The sequence below is a fragment of the Opisthocomus hoazin genome, chromosome 3 (genome assembly GCF_030867145.1).
Source record: "Opisthocomus hoazin isolate bOpiHoa1 chromosome 3, bOpiHoa1.hap1, whole genome shotgun sequence".
NCBI lineage: Eukaryota > Metazoa > Chordata > Aves > Opisthocomiformes > Opisthocomidae > Opisthocomus > Opisthocomus hoazin.
The window spans coordinates 87,083,464-87,106,339 of NC_134416.1; the positions used below are offsets into that span (position 1 = coordinate 87,083,464).

General features: G+C 43.1%; 1 protein-coding gene across 1 annotated transcript in view; it reads left to right on the forward strand.

Moving 5' to 3' along the window:
- Positions 1 to 1,883: 1,883 nt before the first annotated feature.
- Positions 1,884 to 22,876, forward strand: part of ADTRP (androgen dependent TFPI regulating protein) — a 32,694-nt gene continuing 11,701 nt past the window's right edge. The window contains exons 1-4 of the mRNA XM_009944843.2: positions 1,884 to 2,110; positions 9,454 to 9,588; positions 11,039 to 11,140; positions 22,361 to 22,476. Of these exons, the coding sequence (XP_009943145.1) occupies positions 1,958 to 2,110; positions 9,454 to 9,588; positions 11,039 to 11,140; positions 22,361 to 22,476 (506 nt within the window). The 5' untranslated portion in view covers positions 1,884 to 1,957. The remainder of the gene's footprint in view (positions 2,111 to 9,453; positions 9,589 to 11,038; positions 11,141 to 22,360; positions 22,477 to 22,876) is intronic.

A 22,876-nucleotide genomic window follows, 5' to 3' on the forward strand; every position in this document is an offset into this window, starting at 1 on the left:
AGCAAAACCTCATAAAGCTGGTGTGAGGATAACTTGTTAAGTGCTGACTGTCTGGTGCCTTTGATTTGTAAATCACTAATAAGCAGGGCCCTTCCCTGCCACAGTCCTGTTCGGCTTCTGCCTTTTGTCACAGGGATGAGTCTCAACTAGGAGGAGGAGAGAAAGCAGCTCATGACAGCACTCCCCCTCCCCAGAATGTCTGTAAAGGGAATTGAAAATTCTTTTCTGCTGGATTTCCTAGGAAAAGACCCTCGACATTGCCAGAGTTCAAAAAACATATTCCCATCTTTTTCTCCTTTTTTTTTTTTTCCTGATAAGAGGTTTTCTCTTCCAACCTCCACCAACCTCAAAAGGAACTACATTTTTATTTTTACTAATTGAGGCAGAAATATTTCACTGGGATTGCGACGGCTGGAATGCCTGGGGAATCTGGGTGCGGGGAATCTGAATTAGGAGAGAAGTCAACGAAACACAGGAGATCTGGAAGTGCCTTAGTGCTAGGGCTGTTTCCCAACACGCATGTGCATTGCTGTCTGAGATCATAGGAAATCATCCCACATGCAGCCCTATGTACGGTATCAGGGGGGAAAAAAAATGCAAGAGAAAAAACAAAAACAAAACAAAACACAGCAGATTGCTCAATGCTGTCTGGAGGCCAGTTAGAAAGGGGGGAAAAAAAAAAAAAGAGATCCCTTAATACAGTCTGCTTGGCTGAAGCCCAGCCGTGCCCACGGGACCAGCCTTTGCAAGGGCGAGAAGAGCAACCCCTCTCCCCATCCCACATAGAGAAGGTCCGGGTCTGGGTCTGGGTCCGGGTTTGGGTGCGGGTTGGGGCATGGTACCCGCTCCCCACCAAGGCCCTCGTCCAACAGTCAGGTGGCAATTGCTGCTGACAGCACTGCAATTGCGGAGACTTTGGCCCAAATAGGAAATGCCGTGTGTATTTTTCCAGTGCTAATTAGGGCTGCTGCGCGAGGCAGGAGGGGAGGGAAAAAGGAGCATTTCCATGGGAACTTCTCTGATCGCTTCATTTGAGGGTCATTGCGTGAGTATCAGTTCTTCTCTTAGCTACCCCAGCCCCGGCGGCGCGGTAACGTCACGCCGGGGGAGAGGGGCTGTCCGGTGGTGAATTGCAGCAAGTAAAGCAACGGGTAGGCAAGACGCCCTGCTCAGTGCTGAGGGTTTGTCAGCCAAGGCTGTTGCCCTGTGTGTCCCCTTCCCTGCCAGAACTTCGAAGCGACTCGGGGTTTGGCCAACCTGCCATGCGCGGTTGTGACAGATCCCAGCTGCATAGAGCGGCGTGAAGGCAGCAGAGCCTTTTGCTAGCAAAAAATGTCAACACTTGCAGTGATTTTCGACCCCAAAGACCTTTGCCTACGAATCCTCTCAGCTTCCTTGCCACCTCTGTAGCCTACCAACAAATCAACTCATGTTTTTCTTTCACAGGCCATTATGTTTCCCACTTCTTCCTTTGGCACAAGTCAAAAACAGTCGCAGAGGCTTCCCAAACTGAGCTGGAGACACGGCTACACCCATAGCTAGAAGTGAGGGAAATGCCGCTTGTTTTTCCTTGCTACCCAAAGCACGACAGCCCGCTACACAAAATCAGCGGCAAATCTCCCCCTACTTTTGCAAAAGAAAACCCCAAAAAACTTACGTAACTCCACAACTAATCTTTGCTAATCTTGAGCAAGGCATTTAAATCCAGGCAATAAGCCTATTCTTCTTGCCACCCCCTCCCCCCACCCCCACCCTCTCTGTACAGTGAAAAGGGAAACAAACAGAAGCAAAGTTCACAGCCTTGGGAATATTTCTTTCGACGAGAGCAAAGTGGCAACGTGTCCCAAGTCTGCTCCAAAGTAAACCCTCCTGCCCTGCCATTTCCCATGCACAGCGACCCAGGACCTTCAGAGAAAAGCTGCTTTTGGACCAATTATCACTTGCTCTTAGCTAAAGCATGGAAATCTCTGCTCTCACAACGTACCATTGCCTTGCTTTTGTCTGGTATTTTTTTGTCGCCTATTCAATCACACGCGTAAGAACAGCAGAGCGGCCATCTGAAGTGTTCCTTTACGGTGGGCAGTGGAAATATTTGACAGTCCTCAATCTGGTAAGCAAATCGTGTTGTACAGCGATACCAATATGTCTATTTGTTTGTCTGCCATCTGTGCCTCAAGACATATGCAGCTGGTACACTTGCTGCTGTTAAACTGCTTCCTTTAACGGCTTATACCCCAAAGGAAGCTAAGTAGAGATCCATGCTTGTGCTGTGAAATGTGTTCACAGGTTTTATGGGGAAAGAATATCAGCTGGCGAGCTGCTTGGCTTTCAGAAAGTACTCTGAAGCTACCTGTCTCCTTGCAAAAGTGACAAGCTATTAGTGAGGAGAGGGACAGAGGCACAGGGTATGTATGTCCCACAAGGACACGTGCAAGTTTGGTGTGTGTTATCTAACCCTTAATTCAATGCACATTATAATGATGTTTCGAGTTTTACTTCCCTTTTTTAATAGGCTTTTGTGTCCTTTGAATTACAGAAAAGGTAGAACAAAGCATGGCATGGTGCTAATTTAGCCATTCACAGTATATGTTTAGTTTGACAATCAGTTGAGAGTACGAGGGAAAGAAACTCCAGCCTGTGGAGAGAGGTGCTTGTGACATTATTACAACTAGCAACTGCTTGCTGCATTTCCTAAAAGCACACAGGAAAACATAGACCATAACGTGTTCTGGTTCTCCTAATACACCAACATTTCACAAGACAGAAATCAAAACGAAGCCACGTGAGATATCCTGGAGGAGAAGGCTTGTTCACAGGCCAAGCGGTTCATCAGTGACTTGTGGTGGCAGTGGGGTGGAAAGACCGGGCATGTGGAGAGGGTTCCTACACGTGACAAATTTCAGGGACGCTTGCTAATCTGAAGGATGACCGCCGGGACCTCTGTAGCCTTTCATTCATTCCGTGTGAACATCAGAGCTAAATGTCAGTGGGAGGTGTGGCCCAGGATATGTTTGTCTCTACTTCTACTCTTCAGAAGGAGATACCCCATGGTGAAGTTCAATGGAAGCCTAAAGGCTCCCCAGCTCCCAGTGGGGCCTTTGGAGATCCCCAGGGGATAGGGAAATTTAGGTCCCTTCCAACCTAAGCCACTCTGTGACTCTGAAACATTTGCAACCAAGAGGCAGTGAATGGCACATGAGGTGGCTACAACAGCCCGGGCTTCAGGGAGCCACAGCACCCTTCTCAGTGGCCAAGTCGTCTGTGGAAGGATGAGAGCACATATATCCCTGCAGTCAGGATGGCATATGTATAGTTTTCTTTCTATGCTGTCTTTGTACCGGTACATCTAGGCTTTTTGCGATGCTTTAAAAATCAATTTTTGTGAAATGCCAGCTATCAAATGATCGGGATTCAGCAACCTTAAGGATATTCAGTTTGGCCTTTTGGGACAGACGTTAGTAGACTAAAACCCCACCAGCCAAGGACTGTGTGCCCAGCTCCTCTCCTTTGCTTTTTGGGGAAGGCTGGCCCGATTAACGTATCAGCCATACTTTCAGGCAAAACAGCATCTCCACCCCCATCCCCTTGCACCATTACAATGAGATCTATCACCCAGTATATGACACAGCTTTAAAGCATGAGATCGAGAGGAGAAAGCAAGTAACTCATCTCCCAGTATTTTAGCAAATACGAAATACTCATTGAAATTATCATCCAGCTTTCCTTAGTGACCAGCAGTGGATGCTCAGGGAAAGGCTGCACAAGACAAGAGCATGCGTAAGCACGAAATGAACTTTCCATGGCTCTGCCCTCAACTGGCATACCGACTTACCCAGCCAGAAAATAAATCCAGGCCAAGGTAGCTGATACCCATTCAAAGCCTTCCCTCCATCTATTTAAAGGAGAAACACACCTGTCTGTCCTTCTGCCCTGTCCTGTGGCAATGAGTGCCACAAGGCAAGTGTGCCCTGTGTGAAAGAGCACTTCATCTTGTCGGTGTAAACCTGCCTCCTGATAACTGAATTGGCTGCCTCTGTACTTGTGTGTTAGAATTTAATCATCCATCCCTGTTCACTTTTTCTTTTGCCACTTGTTAGAGACCTCTACCAGATTTTTCCCCTCGTTTATTCTTTTGTGTGAGCTGGGAGTCCGAGCTGTTTTCATCTCTCTTCACAAAGGTCTGCTTCTTTCATTAAAGCATCCTTGTCGTCCTTTGCGGAAATTTTTCTAGTTTCAGGAAGGGGTAAGTAGGGCAGGGTACAGTGGTCGAGCTATAAGCGCAGCATGGATTTATACAGTGGCCTAAAGCTGTTTCTTCACCTGTTGTTTATTTCTTCTTAACAATTCCTAACTCTCTATTTGTCTTTTTTGATTACCGATGAGCAAGGAGCCGGCAATTTAAGAGAGCTATCCACAGTGAGTCCGACATTTCTTTCCTGGATCATGATAATTAATTTACAACCCACTGTTGAAAAATATATAACTGAAGTTGCTTTTTTTTTCTGAAATGCATTACATTGCATTTACCAATGCCGATTTTTGACTGCTATTTGATCTCTCAGGCACTCAGTATCCTGAGAGTCTTCAGCAATTTTGCAGTCAGGATTCACTTTGACAGGTGAAAACAACAACAACAAAAGATTTACAAAGCTTTACCACCTCCATGTTTGCTCCCTTTCCCAGCTCATTTATGGATTTGCTGAACAGCTCAGGTCTCATTAAATCTCCGTGAGCAAGGACCCTTGCTCCACTTCTCCAGTTGTTTGTCTCCCATCATTTAACCACTTATTAATCCCATCACAATGCTAAAATGGAGCTGTCAGTCAACAGGGAGACAATATGGGCTGAAGACATTGCCTGTCTCTCACACAGAGAATCTGGGAATGGGGCAGAGTGTGCAAAATTACTCCTTCATGGACAGTAGTACTTCTTCTACAAAGATGTGGGTTTTTTTCAAGAAAGGATTGCCAAAACGGGAAAGGGCCCCGGGGAAAGAAATGCCCTCACCCGCACCCTTCTCCCATTGCTCTGGACAGTGTTTGTTGGTATCTCTGGGTGGCAAAAGTTTCCCAAGTCACTGTGTAAGAGAGGAAGAGGGTGAGAAGACAACGTGGTCCAGGAGGGCGTGGAACTCCACAGGACCTAGAAGAGTTGTCCCATGGTTTGGTATTAAACCGTTCCCTGTTGTTGCTGAGGGGCATCAAGGAACAAGAGGTGGCTGTCAACCAGAGGGATGTCCATCACATGCACACCTGACGCATCACATTTCTGTGCTTTTGGAAGTAGCCCCAGGAAACGCCTTGGGATGCCAGGAGATACAGTCCCGGGGGAGAAGAACAGACAGAAGCTTGCCACTGGGCTCTGCTGCGGCGCTGGGCAGGGCTGGGCCGTGCCTTGGAGGCTTCCCCAGCCCCAGGCACATAGAGCACTTCCCCAGCTCCTCTGCCTGTCACCGGCCAGACTGCAATTGCCTGGCTGCTGGCACTGGCTGGCTGAACCGCTTGAAATTTTCCCCTAAATATTCCTCTTAGCTCTTTGGAATTGCGTTTAAAAATCTCCTTTTGTGGAAAGCTGCTGTGGCCGGCTCACGCTGATCCGAAATGGAAATGCTGGGAAATATAACTTTTTCCGGGACTGGAAATGCAGCTTGGCTCCCAGCTCTGCTGGAGGGATGCTGGAAGAATTTCTTCTAGGTATGACCCTCTTTTAGCACCTCATTCAATTCCTTGCTAGTCATGCGGCTCTCCCAAGAGACCTACAGCTCTGACGTTACTTCAGATTCATTTATCTAGTTAATGACCATAGCAATCAAGATTTAGAATGGAAATATTTTTGTAGGGGGGGAAAAAAAGATAAGTAGGTTTTGTATCACAGGAGTTCATTGACTGATTATTGAACAAGCAGAAATGACAGATAAAAACAGTTCTGTATTCATTTGTCTGTGACACAGAACAGTACAAGCGAAATCATTCATTGCCTGAAATATCCAAAATCATAAAAATCTGCTCACTGCTGTAAATCTATTAGTAAATCCTTGCATAATGAGTACACTGCACCTTTAAAAACTATTAATTGCATTTGTACCCCATTTTATTCCTTATGATTTTGTCTTTCATAATTGAAATACTTCTCAGTTCTCCTGAAAGCTCTTTTTTATTTATTTCAAAATAGACCCACTATTTAGTATATATAATTTCCAGGTTTCTATCATGTGAATAGATGTGTGTCTATGCTAAACATTGACTGTTATGTCTAATAGCCTACTCAGAATATTGGATTTATCCCCCCTTAAGGGCAGAGCTTGAAGCCCGATTTATTTGTACTAGCTGGACATTTCAATATATACATATGGCCAGATCTTGTACACGAAAGTAAATCATGTCAAGCTAGTTAAACAGAAACACCCCTTTGATCACCACAGCAGATAAAAATTAAGGTTTGTCTTTGTCACTACCACTCTCAATTTGGAAAACTGATCTGGCCAAATTAAGCATTTCTACAGCACCTAGCGCCATGGAGCTCTGCGGGGTCTAGCGAGGAAAGCAGCATCTCTCCAACAGGGATAATCATATCCATATTCTCCTCTTTGGGTTAATCATTCACTTTCTGAATGCTTCCAGTCTTCCTTCTGTTCGTGTGGGAATACTTTGGGGGATCCTCTTTATTTACAGCCAGTGGATTTATATTCCATGAGCGGCTGCAATGGATTTGTGAGCGCCAGCACTGCTGTTTGGGAAATTCACATGACATCTGGAATAATTTGCTGTTTTCACGTCAACTTTTTTTTTTATGTCAACATTTTCCCATTAGTGAAGGGCTGCGAGATTTGGATGCACCTTTCTTACAGGAATAAGCCTGGAAGACCATGGGTTTGGAGCTCTGACTCAAGTCTACCGGTGGTGCACCCTGCCAAGCTGAGCATTACTAGGGATGGTTCTAGTTATGTTCTGTTTTCTGAATTAAAAATTGCTTGTGTGTTCTTCCATTTCTGCTGGAAATACAGGGTGATCACAGACTGACTGAAACCCCTTTGAACCCACAGGGATAGACAAGGGTGGAGCTATGAGCAGTGTAAAACCAAGCTGCTAAGACTGAGTTCGGACTTCTTCAGAAGTTGTTCTTCTCCATGTTCAGCCAGACAAATGGGTCAGGTTACATACTCAGATAAGCATTTTCCGTATGGAAGATAACATTGTCCTCCCCTGCATATGACAGAATATTTACCAGGCTGAGAATGTGGCTGTTTTCAGACTGTTCCTTTTCAGAAATGTTTGTTTTAGTTAATCTTGAAGTGGGGGAAGCAGTAGCCTGTCCCATGATTAATCAAAGGCTGACCATGAACAAGATAATAATACCCCTATCCTCTGGGAACCAGGCCTCTTCCTAATTGCTTTATTGGCAATTAGTCACTGTGTGTCACCAGACTCTCACCACCCTCATGTTCATTTTTCATGCTTTTTACAGAAAGTTGCTGCTAACTCTACAGGGTGTAACAAGAGCATCTCTTTATTACCAGGCTTTTCTTAGCTCTTCAGGGACTTGGTTTTGGTGTCCTCATGAGGCAAAGGACTGGGGCAGACATTTGGGTTTAACATGTGCTTGGGTCTAAGTATGCTGCACCCTGGTACAGACTTTTCTGAGCTAGACCCATGACTTGGAGGGCTGAATCCTTACTGACTGAAACTGTGCCTGCGGTTACAGAGGGTAATTGCGATAATGGGGAGAGAGAGAGGAAATAACCCACATTTAAAAGAGCTGGTTTGGGTGCCTCAGAACTGAACAAATCCATATGTGGGTTCTTATGAAGCTGCTTGGGGTTTTTTAATGTAAAAATGTGGCTGTTCACCCCATGCTCTTGAGAGGAAAAGCGGGGCTTTGCTGCTGAACCAGGTGGTGCAAGACCTCTGATACCTCGTCCTGAGTGACCCTGGGCCAGTCACCCAGCCTGCGTGAGCACCACCGTACCTCCACCACTATGGGTCTGCGTGGGGAGCGGTGACCATCTGGGCTGCAGAAAGAGTAGGGAAGGAAAGATATATCTTCTCCCTTTGCTGGGAAGCCACAGAATGGATGGAGACAGTTGCAGATAACTGCAAGGATGCTTTGGCCGTGCAAACTATGTTCACTTTGCTCCACAGCAAATTAAAGCTTGCAGAAACCCTTGTTTGACAATGGGCATGGTGAAATCATAGTCCTGTCCTTCCCTCAGATATTTTGATAATAGAAGAATTTGTGATGGAAAAGCATTGCATTAATTCTGTGCCCTCCCAAGCACCACCCTTCTCAGCTCTTTCAGAAACTGATGAAGTAATCAGCCACAGCTTCAGACACTTCACTCTAAATAAATTTCTGATTCAGAGTAAGATCATGGCAAAAGAGATCTCATCTTGAAAGCTGTAACACAGCCTCTTTCTATTTAAGCATCGTTAGCTGGTCCAGCGTTTGCAGTAGGCTGCATTTCCCATATGGCATCACTCTGGGACAACCTTGAAAAGAAGAGGCCGTCCAGGGAGTTAACAGAATGGAACTAGACTCAGTGATAAATACCAGGTAGTTGGAGAAGTATTTTTCTGCTAGGCTTTGCTTTTGTGTATCTGACAAATCTGGTTCAGCGTGATCTGCTGTGTAGCGTTAGGAGAGAAAACAAAGTAATTGGAAAAACAATATTGGCTTAAACCACAATATTCTGACAATTTCATACACGATTTCTGAAATTCTGTTTTGTCACAATGCAGTTACATGATCTGTACAAAATCCTCCTAGCATCCTCCCCAAACAACTCCACCCTCATTACTCGTGAATGATCTAAAGAAGAACAGACAAGAGAGAAAATATTACTCCAAAATTCATTATTTGGAAATAGTTTGACTTAGTTTTAGTTACTGAAGTCTGCTTCTAAGCACTTGAAATCCTTTCCTGAATCGCTCCGAATTCAGCAAAAGAGGTTCTGGTTTTGATAACTTCTGCACCGAACTCTCCTATGTCAGAGCTTTTTGAGCTACTTGACACTGAGAATTGGCTGCACCACGAATCCCCAGAAGGAAAACCCTGTGTTGGCTAAATGGTGGGAGAAGCTATCTAGCAATTTCTTTACAGGAAATATTTCCTGACATATTTTGTTCTCTCCTGCTCCTGCTCAGATACATTGAACGTAACAATTAACATGCAAAGTGTGAAGGAGCTGGCTTTCAACACGTCCTTCCACCACTCCCATCTGAATCACATCACACACCTCTGTTTAGTCTATTAAACAAGATACTGTTAAAGTTATCTCCTGAACAACTTTATTTAATCAATTTCAGTTAGTAAAAAAGATTTAGCCAACAGCTATTTCCCTCATGCGTGCCTGCAACTCGCGAACAAACAGCTCCCTGAAGAGCAAGAACAGAGTTCATTGAGGAACGTGCTAATTAAAGCTGGATGAGTTTCCCTCATTAGATGTAATTACTTTAGGTTTTGCAGGCTGTCTTCTATGGGGTGTCCTTCCTGGCTGATGTGTTGAGACTAATTAAGAAACTGCGATGTGCTAAGTGCGTAATTTCCAGCAGAGACCTTCTTTTCAGTGTCCTGGCTTTCCCAGTGTCCACAGTAAGTAACCTCTGTACACAAAAATAATGTTTGCATAAGTGATTAGGGGTGTCTAGCATAATATGCGCTTGTATAAAATAGAGAAGAACTGTAGGCTTTCTTTACGATTTGAAGATGGATTTGGACAATTTAGAAGAAGAAACAGTGCTGCGCCCGTCATGGTTGAATGCAAAGCCTCTTGCACAAACTTCAGGGTTGCTGTCCCCAAGTAAGCACAGATTGATCCCAAAGGGTGAATGAGGTGTGACCTCTCTGTTAATCTCATGTTCCAAATAGCTGTGGATTTATCGACTTAGGGCACTTCTCTAAAGGGCAGCATGGGCCAGGAGAACATGACAGAGTACCTAAGAGGCAGCAAAATCTCACATCTCCTTCTCAGACTCCAGTGCGACTCTAAATAAGTGCTGGAGAGAAACAGATTCACAGGACCATAATTATAGTCGTAGCTAACATTCAAGTCACCACAGATCACCTACTCCCTCACAGACAATGCTGTTTATCGAAACACTGTTCATCTGCTGCTGTGGGCTGGACGGGAACCCATGGATTACTGTTACATGCAAGTACTGCTCTGAGTGAAGCCTGCAGCCACCTCTGAATCTCAAAGGGTTGAGAAGCGCTGTTTAAATCTGGTCCACAAGCAGCTCAGCCAGCTAAAACTGTCCTGCCAGGGATGGAGACAGAGACTGTGGCTAATTCACCTTCCCTGCACAGCAATATTCATAATGCTGCTGTCATATCTCCCCCAGGCATCCTTGCCGTGCCCGCAGGTCAGAGGAACAGGGTCATCTCATTCTTCCAGCATCTCAGACCCTGGATTTCCAACCCCAGGCACAAAGTGTGCTCAAACACAAAGCCACGTGAAGAAAGTGCAGATCAGCTTCCAGGTATCAGTTACCGATACCAGGGTTAATTTCCTCCAGTTAAGTTCTCCCACTGTAAATACTCCTCTGTCGGGGAAAAAAAGGGGTGCCCACAGTGCAGGTTGCACATCCAGTTTAGGACCATTAGTTTATGAATTGTGAAGGTAAGGTTAAGTTTTAGGTGAACTGTCTTACCAAGATCTGTTTTCACTTTGTTACTGAGCAGAACAAATGCTGTGGCTTGACAGCCGGACCCTTGAGGAGAGCTTGTGGACCATCAAAAGATCCCATCTGCAAAGGCAGAAAAAAAAAAAAAAAAAAAAAATTTAAGCTAATCTACTATTCCACAGAAAATGTCAACGTTGGCAATTTTAAAGGAAGTTTTTCTCACAGTATCAACACTGCACCTCAGTGTAAAATCCTTCCTTTGTGGTGTAACATGTGACATACATGAGTTTATCCAGCCACATCACCATTTTTCATATAGGAGATGTTTCACCTTCTCAGAAACGAAAGCACAAGCCAATTCCTATCGATTACATTTATCCTTTATTTTGCAACTGTTTCGTTTTGTATTTTGGTTCCAGTTTGTGGCAATATCCTTTTGGACACTGTATACCTACAATCGAGAGCTGGTTTACCCCAAAAGTCTTGATGGAGTCATCCCGCTTTGGTTAAATCACGCTATGGTGAGTAGGAAACACCCTTGCCTCTTGTAGAGAAGAGAGACATTGCAACGTGTGTCCCACCGCTGCATTGTGTCACTTTGCAGAAGAGTTTCACGGCTTCTTCTTTCTCACCTCCTCCTTCCTACTTATCTGAACCTAATGTTGAGCTGTTGAGCCTTTTAGCACACCAGGAATGTCAGTGAATCAGTGCTTGTCAAACCTCTGAAGTCAATGAAAGGAAGTGTAGTCACAGGGGGAAAAAAAAAGTCTATTCTCAGTTATTGTAGCTCGAAAATTAAATTGTTTCTGCGAACTGAAGTCTGTGAAATACAAAATGGTTGGGAATATAACAAAGCAGTTCCTAATTTTTTTAAAAAAGGTGAAAGAACCAAAAAACATCTGACAGCTCTACAGCTAATAAGCTAATGTGTGCACAGCTTTGAATAGCTGAATTGGAATGATTGTTTACAGATTTTCTATAAATACTTTCCAGATTTCTCCTTCATTTGCTCTGGCTGTTTTTATGATGTGTTGAATAATCACGTATTTCTCATCAGTCAAGTGTAAGGAGGTTGACAGTAACATGGAAACCGTGGGTGGATTGTAAGGTCAGGGAGGCCTCGTGGGGCCAATGGGAAGGGGGAGAGAAGGGAGAGGTTCAGTGCTAGACAGAATCAGAGAAGCCAAAAAGTATGAAATAATTGCACAGAAGACTCATTTCTCTCCAGATTTCATTTCTTAAGTACAACGCTTTGCAACCCGCTGCAGCAGTTCCCGATGGGCGTTGAAGGCGAATGCGGGAGGCTTTGGGGTTCCCGGCTGAGGACCTTTGCTAAAGGTTTTAAGCAGCCCCTTGATTTAGACAGGCGCATTCAGATACGTGTGCCTGGAATCCAAACACACATAAGCATGTCCGCATTACTGACACCCGAGCAATGAACTTCAGCCATCGTGCACTTTTAACCTTATCACCTGCTCTCTGCCCACCGATCCACCTCCAACTTACGCGGCTGCCCAAATCTCCCCCAGACGCAGATGGGCACCACTCTCTCCCAAAACCTTTGGCCACCAAAGAGAAGGATTCCTTGTGTCCTCAGCATCACGCTGGCTTCAGGTCCGGGATTTGGTATGAGCGACTGGATGAAGTTTAAAATCTTCATGGTAGCAAAGGTGCTGGGGAAAGGGAGGGCACAGGGTAGAGCCGAGAGGAGATGGGCTTTGCTGGTGGTTTTAATCCCAGCGCACAGCTGAGAATTTGCCCTTTCCATTTCCACATTTGTTTATGACATGGGAAGGTTGATTGGTGCTAGAAGGTACATTTTTATTTCATGTGCAAGAACTCTTTGCAGGCATCCCTCAGACGTATTCGTTCTAACTTCTTTCTTACCCTACCTACATCTACATTTCATAACAGAATCATTCTGACAACAACAAAAAGGTTTTCCATTTCAGAACTGTCAAAAAAAGACGTTAAAAAAGGAAAACAATTCTTCCTCAAAATTATTTTGACGAGAGAGCAACTTCACATAAAGCAAACCTCTATCACAACCTAGTATTTTATTTCTAAAGCACTTAATACACTGCAGACATCTTGCGCTTGACAGTTCCTGGGTGAGAATTTTTCCTTGCAGTCACTATGGAGCACAAAACATCTGCGACCAGCACAGACCGATCCCTGCTGTTGACAATTCCCACGTTCCGGGACACCTTCCAACAGGTGCCTTCAGGCTTAGCTGAGGCATTTCTTTCTTCCAACACAAAATATCCGCTGGGAACACTAGGAAGATCCAGGGAGCTACCAACACTTTAAGGGACAGTCTCCAAGTTCTGATTGCCAAGCAGACGCTTTTTCTTTGGGTTCATTTCATCGCACATGGCCATACTTTATGGCTCTGAGATTACAGATATTTCATGGCAGATTGAGGCAGCATCTAGCTGGCTTTGGTGCAGAAAGGCATCGGTGTATCAGTAGTAGACATCAGTGCCATATCATTTGCAGTGGGAGTATTTTTTTTTTATGTCGGTCTATTTTAGCGTTGTAAATAGGGAAAGCATATGTTGTTATGTAACTGAAGAGTGAACCTAAAAAACAATCCTGCAGAAACGCGTCAGGAGCACCAAGCTCCTTGAGTTCACAGTGATGCTGCAGCACGTTCCTTGCAAAAATGAACTAGCCACTTATTTTTCTCACATTTTCTGCTCTTACAGTGGGAAAGTCTCATTGCCCACCTGGTAGCTCAAAGCTGTACAAAGAACATTACATTTTAGGCATGTTTTTGCACTCTAAGCAGAAACATTTTCTGTTTTGCAGAAAGGATGGCTAATGCAGAAAAGAATCTTGCTAATATTTGAAGGAGGCCAAATACTCTGGACCACTGGGGTTTCTTTCTTTGTCTTTCTATCGAGTTTAACCCAAGGGCCGTGCCTCAGTCTCCACTTCTGTTTGTCTGGGATAATTATGTTTTACCATGTTTATACTAATCTTTGAGCTTCGTGGATGAAAGAGAGAAAAACCTACTTAGGTCTAAAGCACAATCACTTTATCTGAACAAGATTTTCAAAGTGCAAGATGGCTGAGACACAAGATATGCTGACCCATTCGTCAAGTGAAATAGTTTATTTCTTTCCCAGTCATCTCTTTTCCAGCAACATCTGGATACTTTCCAGAAGGCAACTAACTCCTGGAGACAGCTTGGATTAAATCATATACATGTATTATTCAACTTAACAGCAGTATAGGGAAATATTACATTTTGAAGGGGCTGACAGAATTGAATGCTAGACAAAAAGGGGCAATGGTGGGTCAGAAGAGATCGCTCAAAAACGTTTCAATCTATAACAAAAGAAAAGATACACATCAACGTTGAGCAGATGCCTTCACAAAAAAGGTAATGGTACAATTGTCTTTTTGTAAAGGAGGTTTGTATTCTTAGTCTGTAAGGCACAATTCTTGTAAACATAAATTTTCTTGTAAAAAGCACAATTTGCTTTATTTTCAGGCTGCATTAAGTTTACTTTAGCCATCTCTTTTCCTAAATTATTGTGTAGCTATGTTACCCTCTAGCCTTGACAAAATCCACGTTTTAGTGTCCTAGGCACAGTTATGAACTGTGAATGTTCTGAAGATCGTGTAAATTAAATAACTAAGAATAATGAAGAAGTGGTAAATGGAGGCACAGAAGAAAAATTACTTAACTGGTAGACTTCCATCAAAGATGACAGCAGACCCCACATGGCCTGAGCCTCTGAAGCTCCTCCACGCTTTGCCCCAGTAAAGAGTAGATAAGCAGTATCTGAATGTGAAAGGAAAATACAGGGGAATGAAAGAACAACCTGGGTGCATACAAGTAATTTTCCTTCATTGAAGCAAGTCACCGACGCTCTGACAGTAAAATTACAGGCAAGACTTGCCATGTCCCCTCTCATCATGGAGCTTCTTGGTATCTACAAGCTGCTTGCGTTATACCCACCTAGCTAAACAATTACCTTCCTTAGTGTGGACACAACTAAATCAACAGAAATGATATTTTGAAGCAGCATGACTTACTTCCATCTGGAAAAAAAGTAAGTTATATGGACACAAATTACTCTTACTCCTATGTGAGGGCACTTACGTGAAGGATTATATCTTCTTACAGCTATTTTAGGAAGCTGCTGCAACACTAACCACCTAAGGGGGTGCAAAATGAATGTCTGGAGCAGAACCCGCTTGTCCAGGCCACTCTAACTGGACTATTGCTCCAGGTATGTACACAAGAACCACCTCAGGTTCATCTTGGACCGTCTCAAGTGATTCTCCTTGCAATTGGTATTTAATGCTTAATAATTCTTGCATATTTACACGAGAGAGAAACACTTCCATTTCTTTGCATTTCACAGTATCTCAATTTTAAGCTGTCTGGCAACTATGGACATTCATAGGCTTCCAATTATATTCAGCTTTTGGCAAAGAAGAATGTGCACGTGAGAGTTATGGCACATGAAATTCATCACCGGACACATTTCAGAGCAAAGATGCTCAGCTTTTCCCAGCACTACACATACATTTTTTTGAAGTTCTCATTGTTGTTGACATAAGCCCATTTCCTCAGGGAGAAAGTATGTGTTTCACAGACAAATGTTATGGCAGGGAATCCTCCTGGGCTGCTGCTACCCCGGCGTGCACAGGTGCCGTCTCCATAACCCACCCCACGAAGGAACAGCTGGAGACAAATATTCCACAGCGAAGGATGTGTTGCTTCAGTCTCATGTCAGCTTCCAGCTGCGGTGCAACATCAGTTTCTCAGACTACATATCTAGTGTCGGGGAGAAATGCAATTAAAATTCTGGCATTGACACGGAGACAACACATTTGCTAGTAAGCAACAGGATATTCAGCCAGGGCCTTACTCCCAAAAAGGCATATGCGTGCACGCAGGAAATGTTATCTCTGAAGCTCTTTTACCTTTGATCCTACAACTGGTCTGATGTTTCATCCGTTTTTCACAATAACGCTCCAAACTACCTACGCGTCTCAGAAAAAGCAGAAAAAAAAATAATATTGCTTTTCAGATGAGCATGAACGGACCTGGAAAAGGCAGAAACAGCTAGCAGCTGACAGTTCAGAGAGGAGTGCTGCTGGGGTTAAACTGAGCTACGGCTTCCTGGCCAATTTGTCACCACACCTGCTCAGTAACAGGACTCCCTGTGCCTCCCGCTCTATCCATAAAATAAATCTGTGGTTCCCTGAAAATGCGCTGACGGCTGAGAACATAAAAGACAGGTAGTAACTGTAAGAGAGAATTATATCTTCTACTAAATATGGCAATGTACTAGTTAAAGAAATAGAATGAACAATAATGCTTAAGCCCCTCCCACCCTAAAAAAATAGAGGTTAAGAGTGGGAAAAAATGCATAAGGACAGATTACAAATGAAAATTTTACAGGAAGCATTTGAATGAAGGCAGTATCATAGCAAAATAAATCAAGAGAGGGAATTTGTTCCAAAATGAAGCCGAGAAAGGAGAGAGCATACAGAGATGCAGAAAATTATGAGGAGTATAAAACTAAATAGAGGTTATGGTGACAGGAAGCCATTTAGTTTTATTACACTCAGATAACACAGGCTGTAATTGTTTATAAAAGCATCCAACCCAAGGAAATTTCCATAGACAAGAGGACGCTTCCCGACAAAGAGCTGAGTAACTGGGTAAACACCTCAAGGGTCAACCAACGAACACTGGCTTCACGAGGCTCAGAAGACAGCACCGAAGTGGGTTTTTAGTTTTTCTTTGCAGTAACTTACCGACGGAGAAGATATGAGCATGAGTATCAGCCACAAGTGGTTGTCAGCACACAGGCTCTGCAGGGAATTTGTCTGAAAGGAGAAACACAGGCAGTTTTTCAAAAGCACTCGATGGTGTCCAACTGTGCCCAGTGGAGTTTAGCTTGGCCAGTGGTAACTGCTTTTGAAAAATCCCCTGCTAAATTCTCCCATGTTAATGGAAAGCAGACACGGAGGGTATGTAAATGCAGACGAATTAGAAACAAACAGCCATGGTCAACTGAGGCATCATTTCCTTCACTCTGGAGTCAAACAGGGTCAAACTGAGTCAAACTGAGATGCATGCATTGCACGTATGAGTGATCTCAGCAGCTCTGGGGAGATTATTCATGGGCTTAAAGCATAGCCTAGGCTGAAGCCTGCAGCTGAACACAAACTCTACCCAACTGTGTCTCCTCAGTCCCAGGAAACTTGCTTTTACTTATATTTTCAACAGCAAAACGAGGATATAATGTGGAATAAATACTCAAATTACTCAAAATATGGGAAGTAAAAATTCAACATGGTCTTACCAAACTGAGTAAATAATATCCAGATTGGACTATTTACTCAGTTTAAACTCATGAACCTGAAACATATCCTGAGAAACATACAACATACAGTGGGAAACTAAAAATAAAGAAGCAGGAGAACGTTACAATTTCATTCTTCTCCACAGGACATGAGTTAACATGCCAATATTTCAGATGAAGTTCAGCATACACTTCAGAAACTTTCTTCCCCCCATTTATATGCCAGAGTTTATAAGCAGTGAAAAGAATTTTGCAATTTTATAGCTAGTTCAGATTCACTTGAGTTTCTCAGGAAAAAGTGAAGAAACCAAACCCAAGTTAAAAGTCATAAGAAGTGCCAAAAAGAGCCACAGGGGATTTTTAAATTGAATGTTTGGCATCAGAATTCAGATTATAAGTGTGATTAGTTAAAAAAAAATGTCTCTGATAATTTTGAAAGTCTCATAACTTTCATCTTTTCACTGTACAAATAAATTTTTAAAAAGGGGCGTTTAAAATACTTCTGTCCTTACAAAATTTGTAAGCTGAAAACTTTCCTCAACAAACAGAGGTTATTAGAAAAGTAAATAGATTACTATTTCAAAGAACACAAAACTAAGTACTAACAGGATTCCTGCCAAGAGAAGAAAAAAAGCTCTCTGAATCAGTTGGGTTCATTGATGGCCTGATCAGTACACACAGCTATTGTTTTAGCCTGTTTTCCTTACCTTGGAGTGAAATGGGCTTTTTCTCCCTCTGTGATAATTATTTTTGACAGTTTCACTGTTTATATGTGAAACTGAGAAACTGCTAATTGAAATAAAAAATGAGTCACTGTTTCCAGAAATTTTTGCCAATGTTTTGATCTGCGTCAATCTGAGCTTAATTATTAAGTTTTCTTTAAAGCAAGAGGCAAAACTGTATATTTTAATTTGGCCCCATACAAATACTGCACTCCTCAGACATACATCAGTTTAAGGATATAAAGCGCAGATAAACAGGGTTGAAAGTATATTTAATGACCATGCACTAGAGACCTATGGCAAAAATAACTCGAATGAGAAAATACATCTTTTTTATTGAGAAGGATACGAGCAGTCTTTAAAGCCTTTCAGCAGCTATGATTAACGATGATATATGGTCTATCACAAACAGCGCTGCCAAAGTCAACGTCTATCGGCTGTGAGAGGGAAATCATTTGGAAAGCCAACTGCACATCGCAGGCAAAGGGCAGGCTTTGCATCCCATAGCCAACCACGTGTTCCTCTGGTGTCTGCTGTGTAAATACGCATCTGCTCTCGTAAATATGCTCTATTATTCAGTAGAAATTCCACCATAATTTTACCATTAATGGACAAACTGGAGCTGGATGAAATACATGAAGTCACCAGCAGACTCCAGGACAGCAAAAATCCAGGGGAACATTATCCCATGTCTTTATTGGGCCTGGGGTGCACGTGTACATGAGAAGGAGGAGGAGGGAAGAAGCTTTATATCCACAAAGGAAAAATGCTAAACCAAAAAATTTTCATCCTGGGGATGCATGAAGTAGCTGAGAACTGTTGTAGAAATCTGTCTCAAGACAGCATTTTCATGGCAAGCTTAAACGGCTCTACAAAAAGCACACCTAGCTAACATACACAGTGATTTTCTCTAACTAGGAATAAACCAATAATCTACTAATGAACAAAACTGGATTAATAGATGGCAAAATATTTTTACAAAGATACAATTATTTGTACAGAAGGTATCAGACATGTTAATAAGTCATATGCCTTTGTCATCACTGGACTTGGGAGGAAAGCAGCATAATTTCTTTTCCTTTTTTTTTTCCAAATCAGGATAGATCCAAGACCTTTAACAAACTGTTCACAAAACAAGAGGCAGACAGCTCCACTCCTGAACACTTTTGCTGCTCTTGGAGTTGGAAGCACTCCTCCAGGCAGTGGGAAGCTCAGCTTCAAGCCCCTGCGAATCAGACAGAGCAGAAAGTTGAACCTACCCCTTCCACTAAACTCTTGGTTATTTCCAAAAGCAGTGAAATTTTCAACTTTGTCAATGACTTTCAAGCTTCTTCTGATTTAGGGGCCCCTGAGTGTTTTCTCTAACTCCTCCATAAGAGGAGGAGCCCACCAAGAAATGGCTAGAAAACGCTGATTTCCTTAACTAAGTACTCACAGAATAAAAAAAGCAGCTCCCAGCTGTCTTTCGCAACCACTACCAGTTTGCTACTCATCTGCAGTGCCAATACATGTGTTAGAGCAGCGGGGTCCCCCTCACCACCCCTAGCTTTTTGGTCCCTGTGACCATATCATGCCGTCCTCACATTAGTGTGCTGCTGCAGGGTGCCTCCAGCCATCGTCCCTGTGCAGTGCCGCTCGCTCTCTTGAGGCAAATGAGAAATTGTTTAGGAGATGCAGAGATGTATGTACTGAGAAAGAGAAGTTGGGTAAGCGAGTGGAGATGTTGGTGGTCTTAGTCACGATAGTTTGCTCCTGTGAGAAAAGCAGAGCCCCCATTTCTCCATGCTTTCATCCTCTGCTTCTGGATGTGTGCCCTTGCACCAGCTCTAGAGTCTGCACGGCCCTTGGTAGCTAGTTCAGAGGAAAACTGAGTCTGGGTCAGAGGTGTCCAGAGGGTGCTTGACAGAATCACACTCAAATTCTTGCCTAGCTTCTCCTGTAAAGGCCTGGCCCAGCTCCCTTAGGTGGTCATCTCCATGCTTGCCCTTGCTCCGTATTTCCCAGTATAAAGCTACATCTCTCTTGAGGTAAACCGAGCTAAATCACCCTTGGTCCTACCCGCAACGGATGTGGAGAACTCACCCATCGCCGTCATCACTGTATCAGCCTCTCAAGCTGTTGAAACCTCCCTCATTTTCCTTTTCTCTCTAGATGCAACAATGCATTCAGGCCTGCTTTCTATGCCTGTCTTTGGACTGCTTTGCTGTTTGTACTTTCTTCCTGTTTGTCCTGTCCTTCTCTGGACATGCTCCAAATTATCTCCACCTGTCCAAACGAGGTGCCTTAAATCAAAGACAGAGTGCCAGTCCAAACATCATCAATCCAAGCGGAGCAGCATAGCTACTTCCCAGGTCTTTCTTACACACAATATTCCTGTCAATACCATCCCGGAATGCCCCACGCTTTTTCTAGTAAAGCAGCACCATACTGTTGTCTTCTACTTATTTAACATTGACTCTGAGAACAAAAAGCCCTAAACGAAGGAAATAAGTACATAGAATAACCCCCACCTAAAAAGCTTCAACAAAGGATTATTTCACCAGGTCTCTCCTACTAAATCCCTCTTAGGACAGCAATAATACAGCTGGAACAACCAGCTTATAGTTGTTAAAAGTGTTTAAATTAATTAAAAGACTAGCAAGGACATTTCATGTATCCCAAAGGAATTTTGTAGCCCACTGGATGTCAGATGAAAACCAGGACTTATATCCACTTTGCATAATGGACAAATCCACTGCGAAAAGCTAAAGCCTAGAAGTGAGGACAAAGTGCAAGTTTCCTATTATTGCTGTCTTGCATGGGCATTTTGGTTTTATTCAAAGACAAATTATTGACCACCTATAGAAAATAAACTTTTAAAAAATCATTCTAAAAGCAGCTTAACACAGTTTTCTGACTAAAAGACAGTTACAGGGATTGTATAAGAAAACTGAGTGTACCAAAGACATTTTTCTGGTTAAATGGATCCAGGAATCACTTGTACTGATACAACGAGACCTCCACTATCAACCAAGCGGGTTGTAGAGGTGAAGAATATCTTTGTGAAACAGAACAGAGGAAAATCTCTGTGCCAACGAGTGAGAGGAACTGAAACATCAAATGAATCTTTTCTGTCTCTTTTCTCTGAAAAATGATAACCAAGATGGAAGGGTTACTTTGGTAGTAGGACAGCCAGGTATGAGTAGCAGCTCCTGGGGGTGCGCCGGGGGGCCTGAGGGAGGACATGGAGCTTCCAGTGAGCTGTCACTTGGCAGAGGCAGACAAAAATGGATGACTGCCGCTTCAACAAATAGGTAAAGAACATTTTCATGCACGCTGTATGTAGCTCAATGTGCATGTAAAGAATTTCATGTGGATTTGTGGCAACTTATACTATAAATATACAACAAGAAAACTTTGATGCCATACTACCGTATTAGATACTCAGCACAGCTTCTAACAAATATGTGCATTGAAGGTGCTAGAACCACTTCCTTGGGACAAGAGGAAACTTCATGCCATACATGCAGCAGGTTGTGCCTTCAGAGAAAAACCAAAAATCATTGGTTTGGTGTTTTTTTCTGTTTGTCTATCTGTCTTTCTCCACTGTCCTTCCTCCCTCATATACCTGTGAAACCATTTGCTTAATTAATAGGAATTTAACCAACTAGCCAGCTACAATTGTTGCTGTAGTTTTCTCCCTTTGCACCTCGTTGACTGTTTTTGCTGTGCTGTTCCCCAGCGTTTTTTAAGCTTTCTGTCCTAGGTACTGCAACTTAAAACTATTGTTTGTTTGCATGGGGAGTATTACAAAACTTTTAGTGGGGACATTTCACCTCAACAAATTATTTTCTGAAGTTGCCACAAATCAGCCAACAGGTTGAGGTGTGAGCATCCCAAGAGCCCTGCATTTTTGCCCAGAAGGACTTCTGCTGTGCTCCCAACCTCCCCGCAGCAAGGAGCATCCTTCTTGGAGGCAGCTCCCCACCACAAAAGTCAGTGCCGCCAAGCTGGCTGTCCTGCTTAATACAATTCAAACTCTTTGACCAAAAAAAAAAAAAAAAAGGAGAGAAGAAAAAAGAGCTTCTGCAGCAAGCTAACTCTTTACTGGTTTTTGGTTAAGCTTGTTTGAAGTTCCTTCATCGTCTTGAATCACAGCTAACTTAAGTCCTCTGTATGTTTACCACTGCTTTTTTCAGTTTACAAAGAGAAGCATGACATACTGCAACTGGACTGAAGTCAATAATAAATGACAATATATAAAATACCATAACAACATGAAGGGAACATGAAGGCAATTCAGCAATTGCTTAATGAGTTCAAGGAGCAGACTTCTGACGTCCTCAAAAGCACATAACAGTAGACTTCAATATCTCTTGTACTCTAATAGGAATTACCAAAAATATTATTGCATTATAAAATGTAAAAGGAAAACTCACCTATTATAAAGTAACACAGATTGTTCTACAGGCAGTCTTCATTACAGTACTTCTTACAGCAGGCTGATAAGAAAATTCCCATGCTTGTTACTGCGGGGGTACTTCTTCACTATAGAAAACAATGAAGTATTTGTATTTGTATATAATTACATACAGTGTTGTTAAATAATCGTTTGCTCACGGGCAGGCTCTCGAGCTTCATGATCAGCAATGACCATCGGTGAGGGGCTGCGACCGGTCAGTGACGGGCTCTCTTCTCTCCTCAGCACACAGCTGTACTGCCATTTGCTGTCCTGGAAATCCTTGCCACACCGCACCGTTACCCAGCCAAGAACAAGGGATTGATCCTATTAGGATTTGTCACTTTTCTGTATATCAGTTGGTAAGAATTGTGTACTTTAAAACATTTTCTTCAAGTGATCTACTCTGTGAAACAAGGCCAAACGCAGTGCTTTTAGACTTCAGTTCCCTCCCAGGCACACGGGAGACAGCAGTCTGTTCTGTGCAGAAGTCATTTAAACTTCAGCTGAGACCCATGAAAACTATTTCCACACGTCGGCAGAGCAGGTTTCTTCAAACACAATACAGATCCTGAGACCACACGTAGTACCTCCTGCTCTTCTGAGACCTCTTACAGAAAAGTAACCAAATTGCTGTAAACTCTAGTACTTCGAGTTATTTTTGCTGGGCTGGAGTTTTTCTTTCTACCATCAAATTTACCTCCGCTGGTTGTCTTGCTCACTGCAAAACCACCAAATCTCAAAGGTCTGGGGTCACAGGAG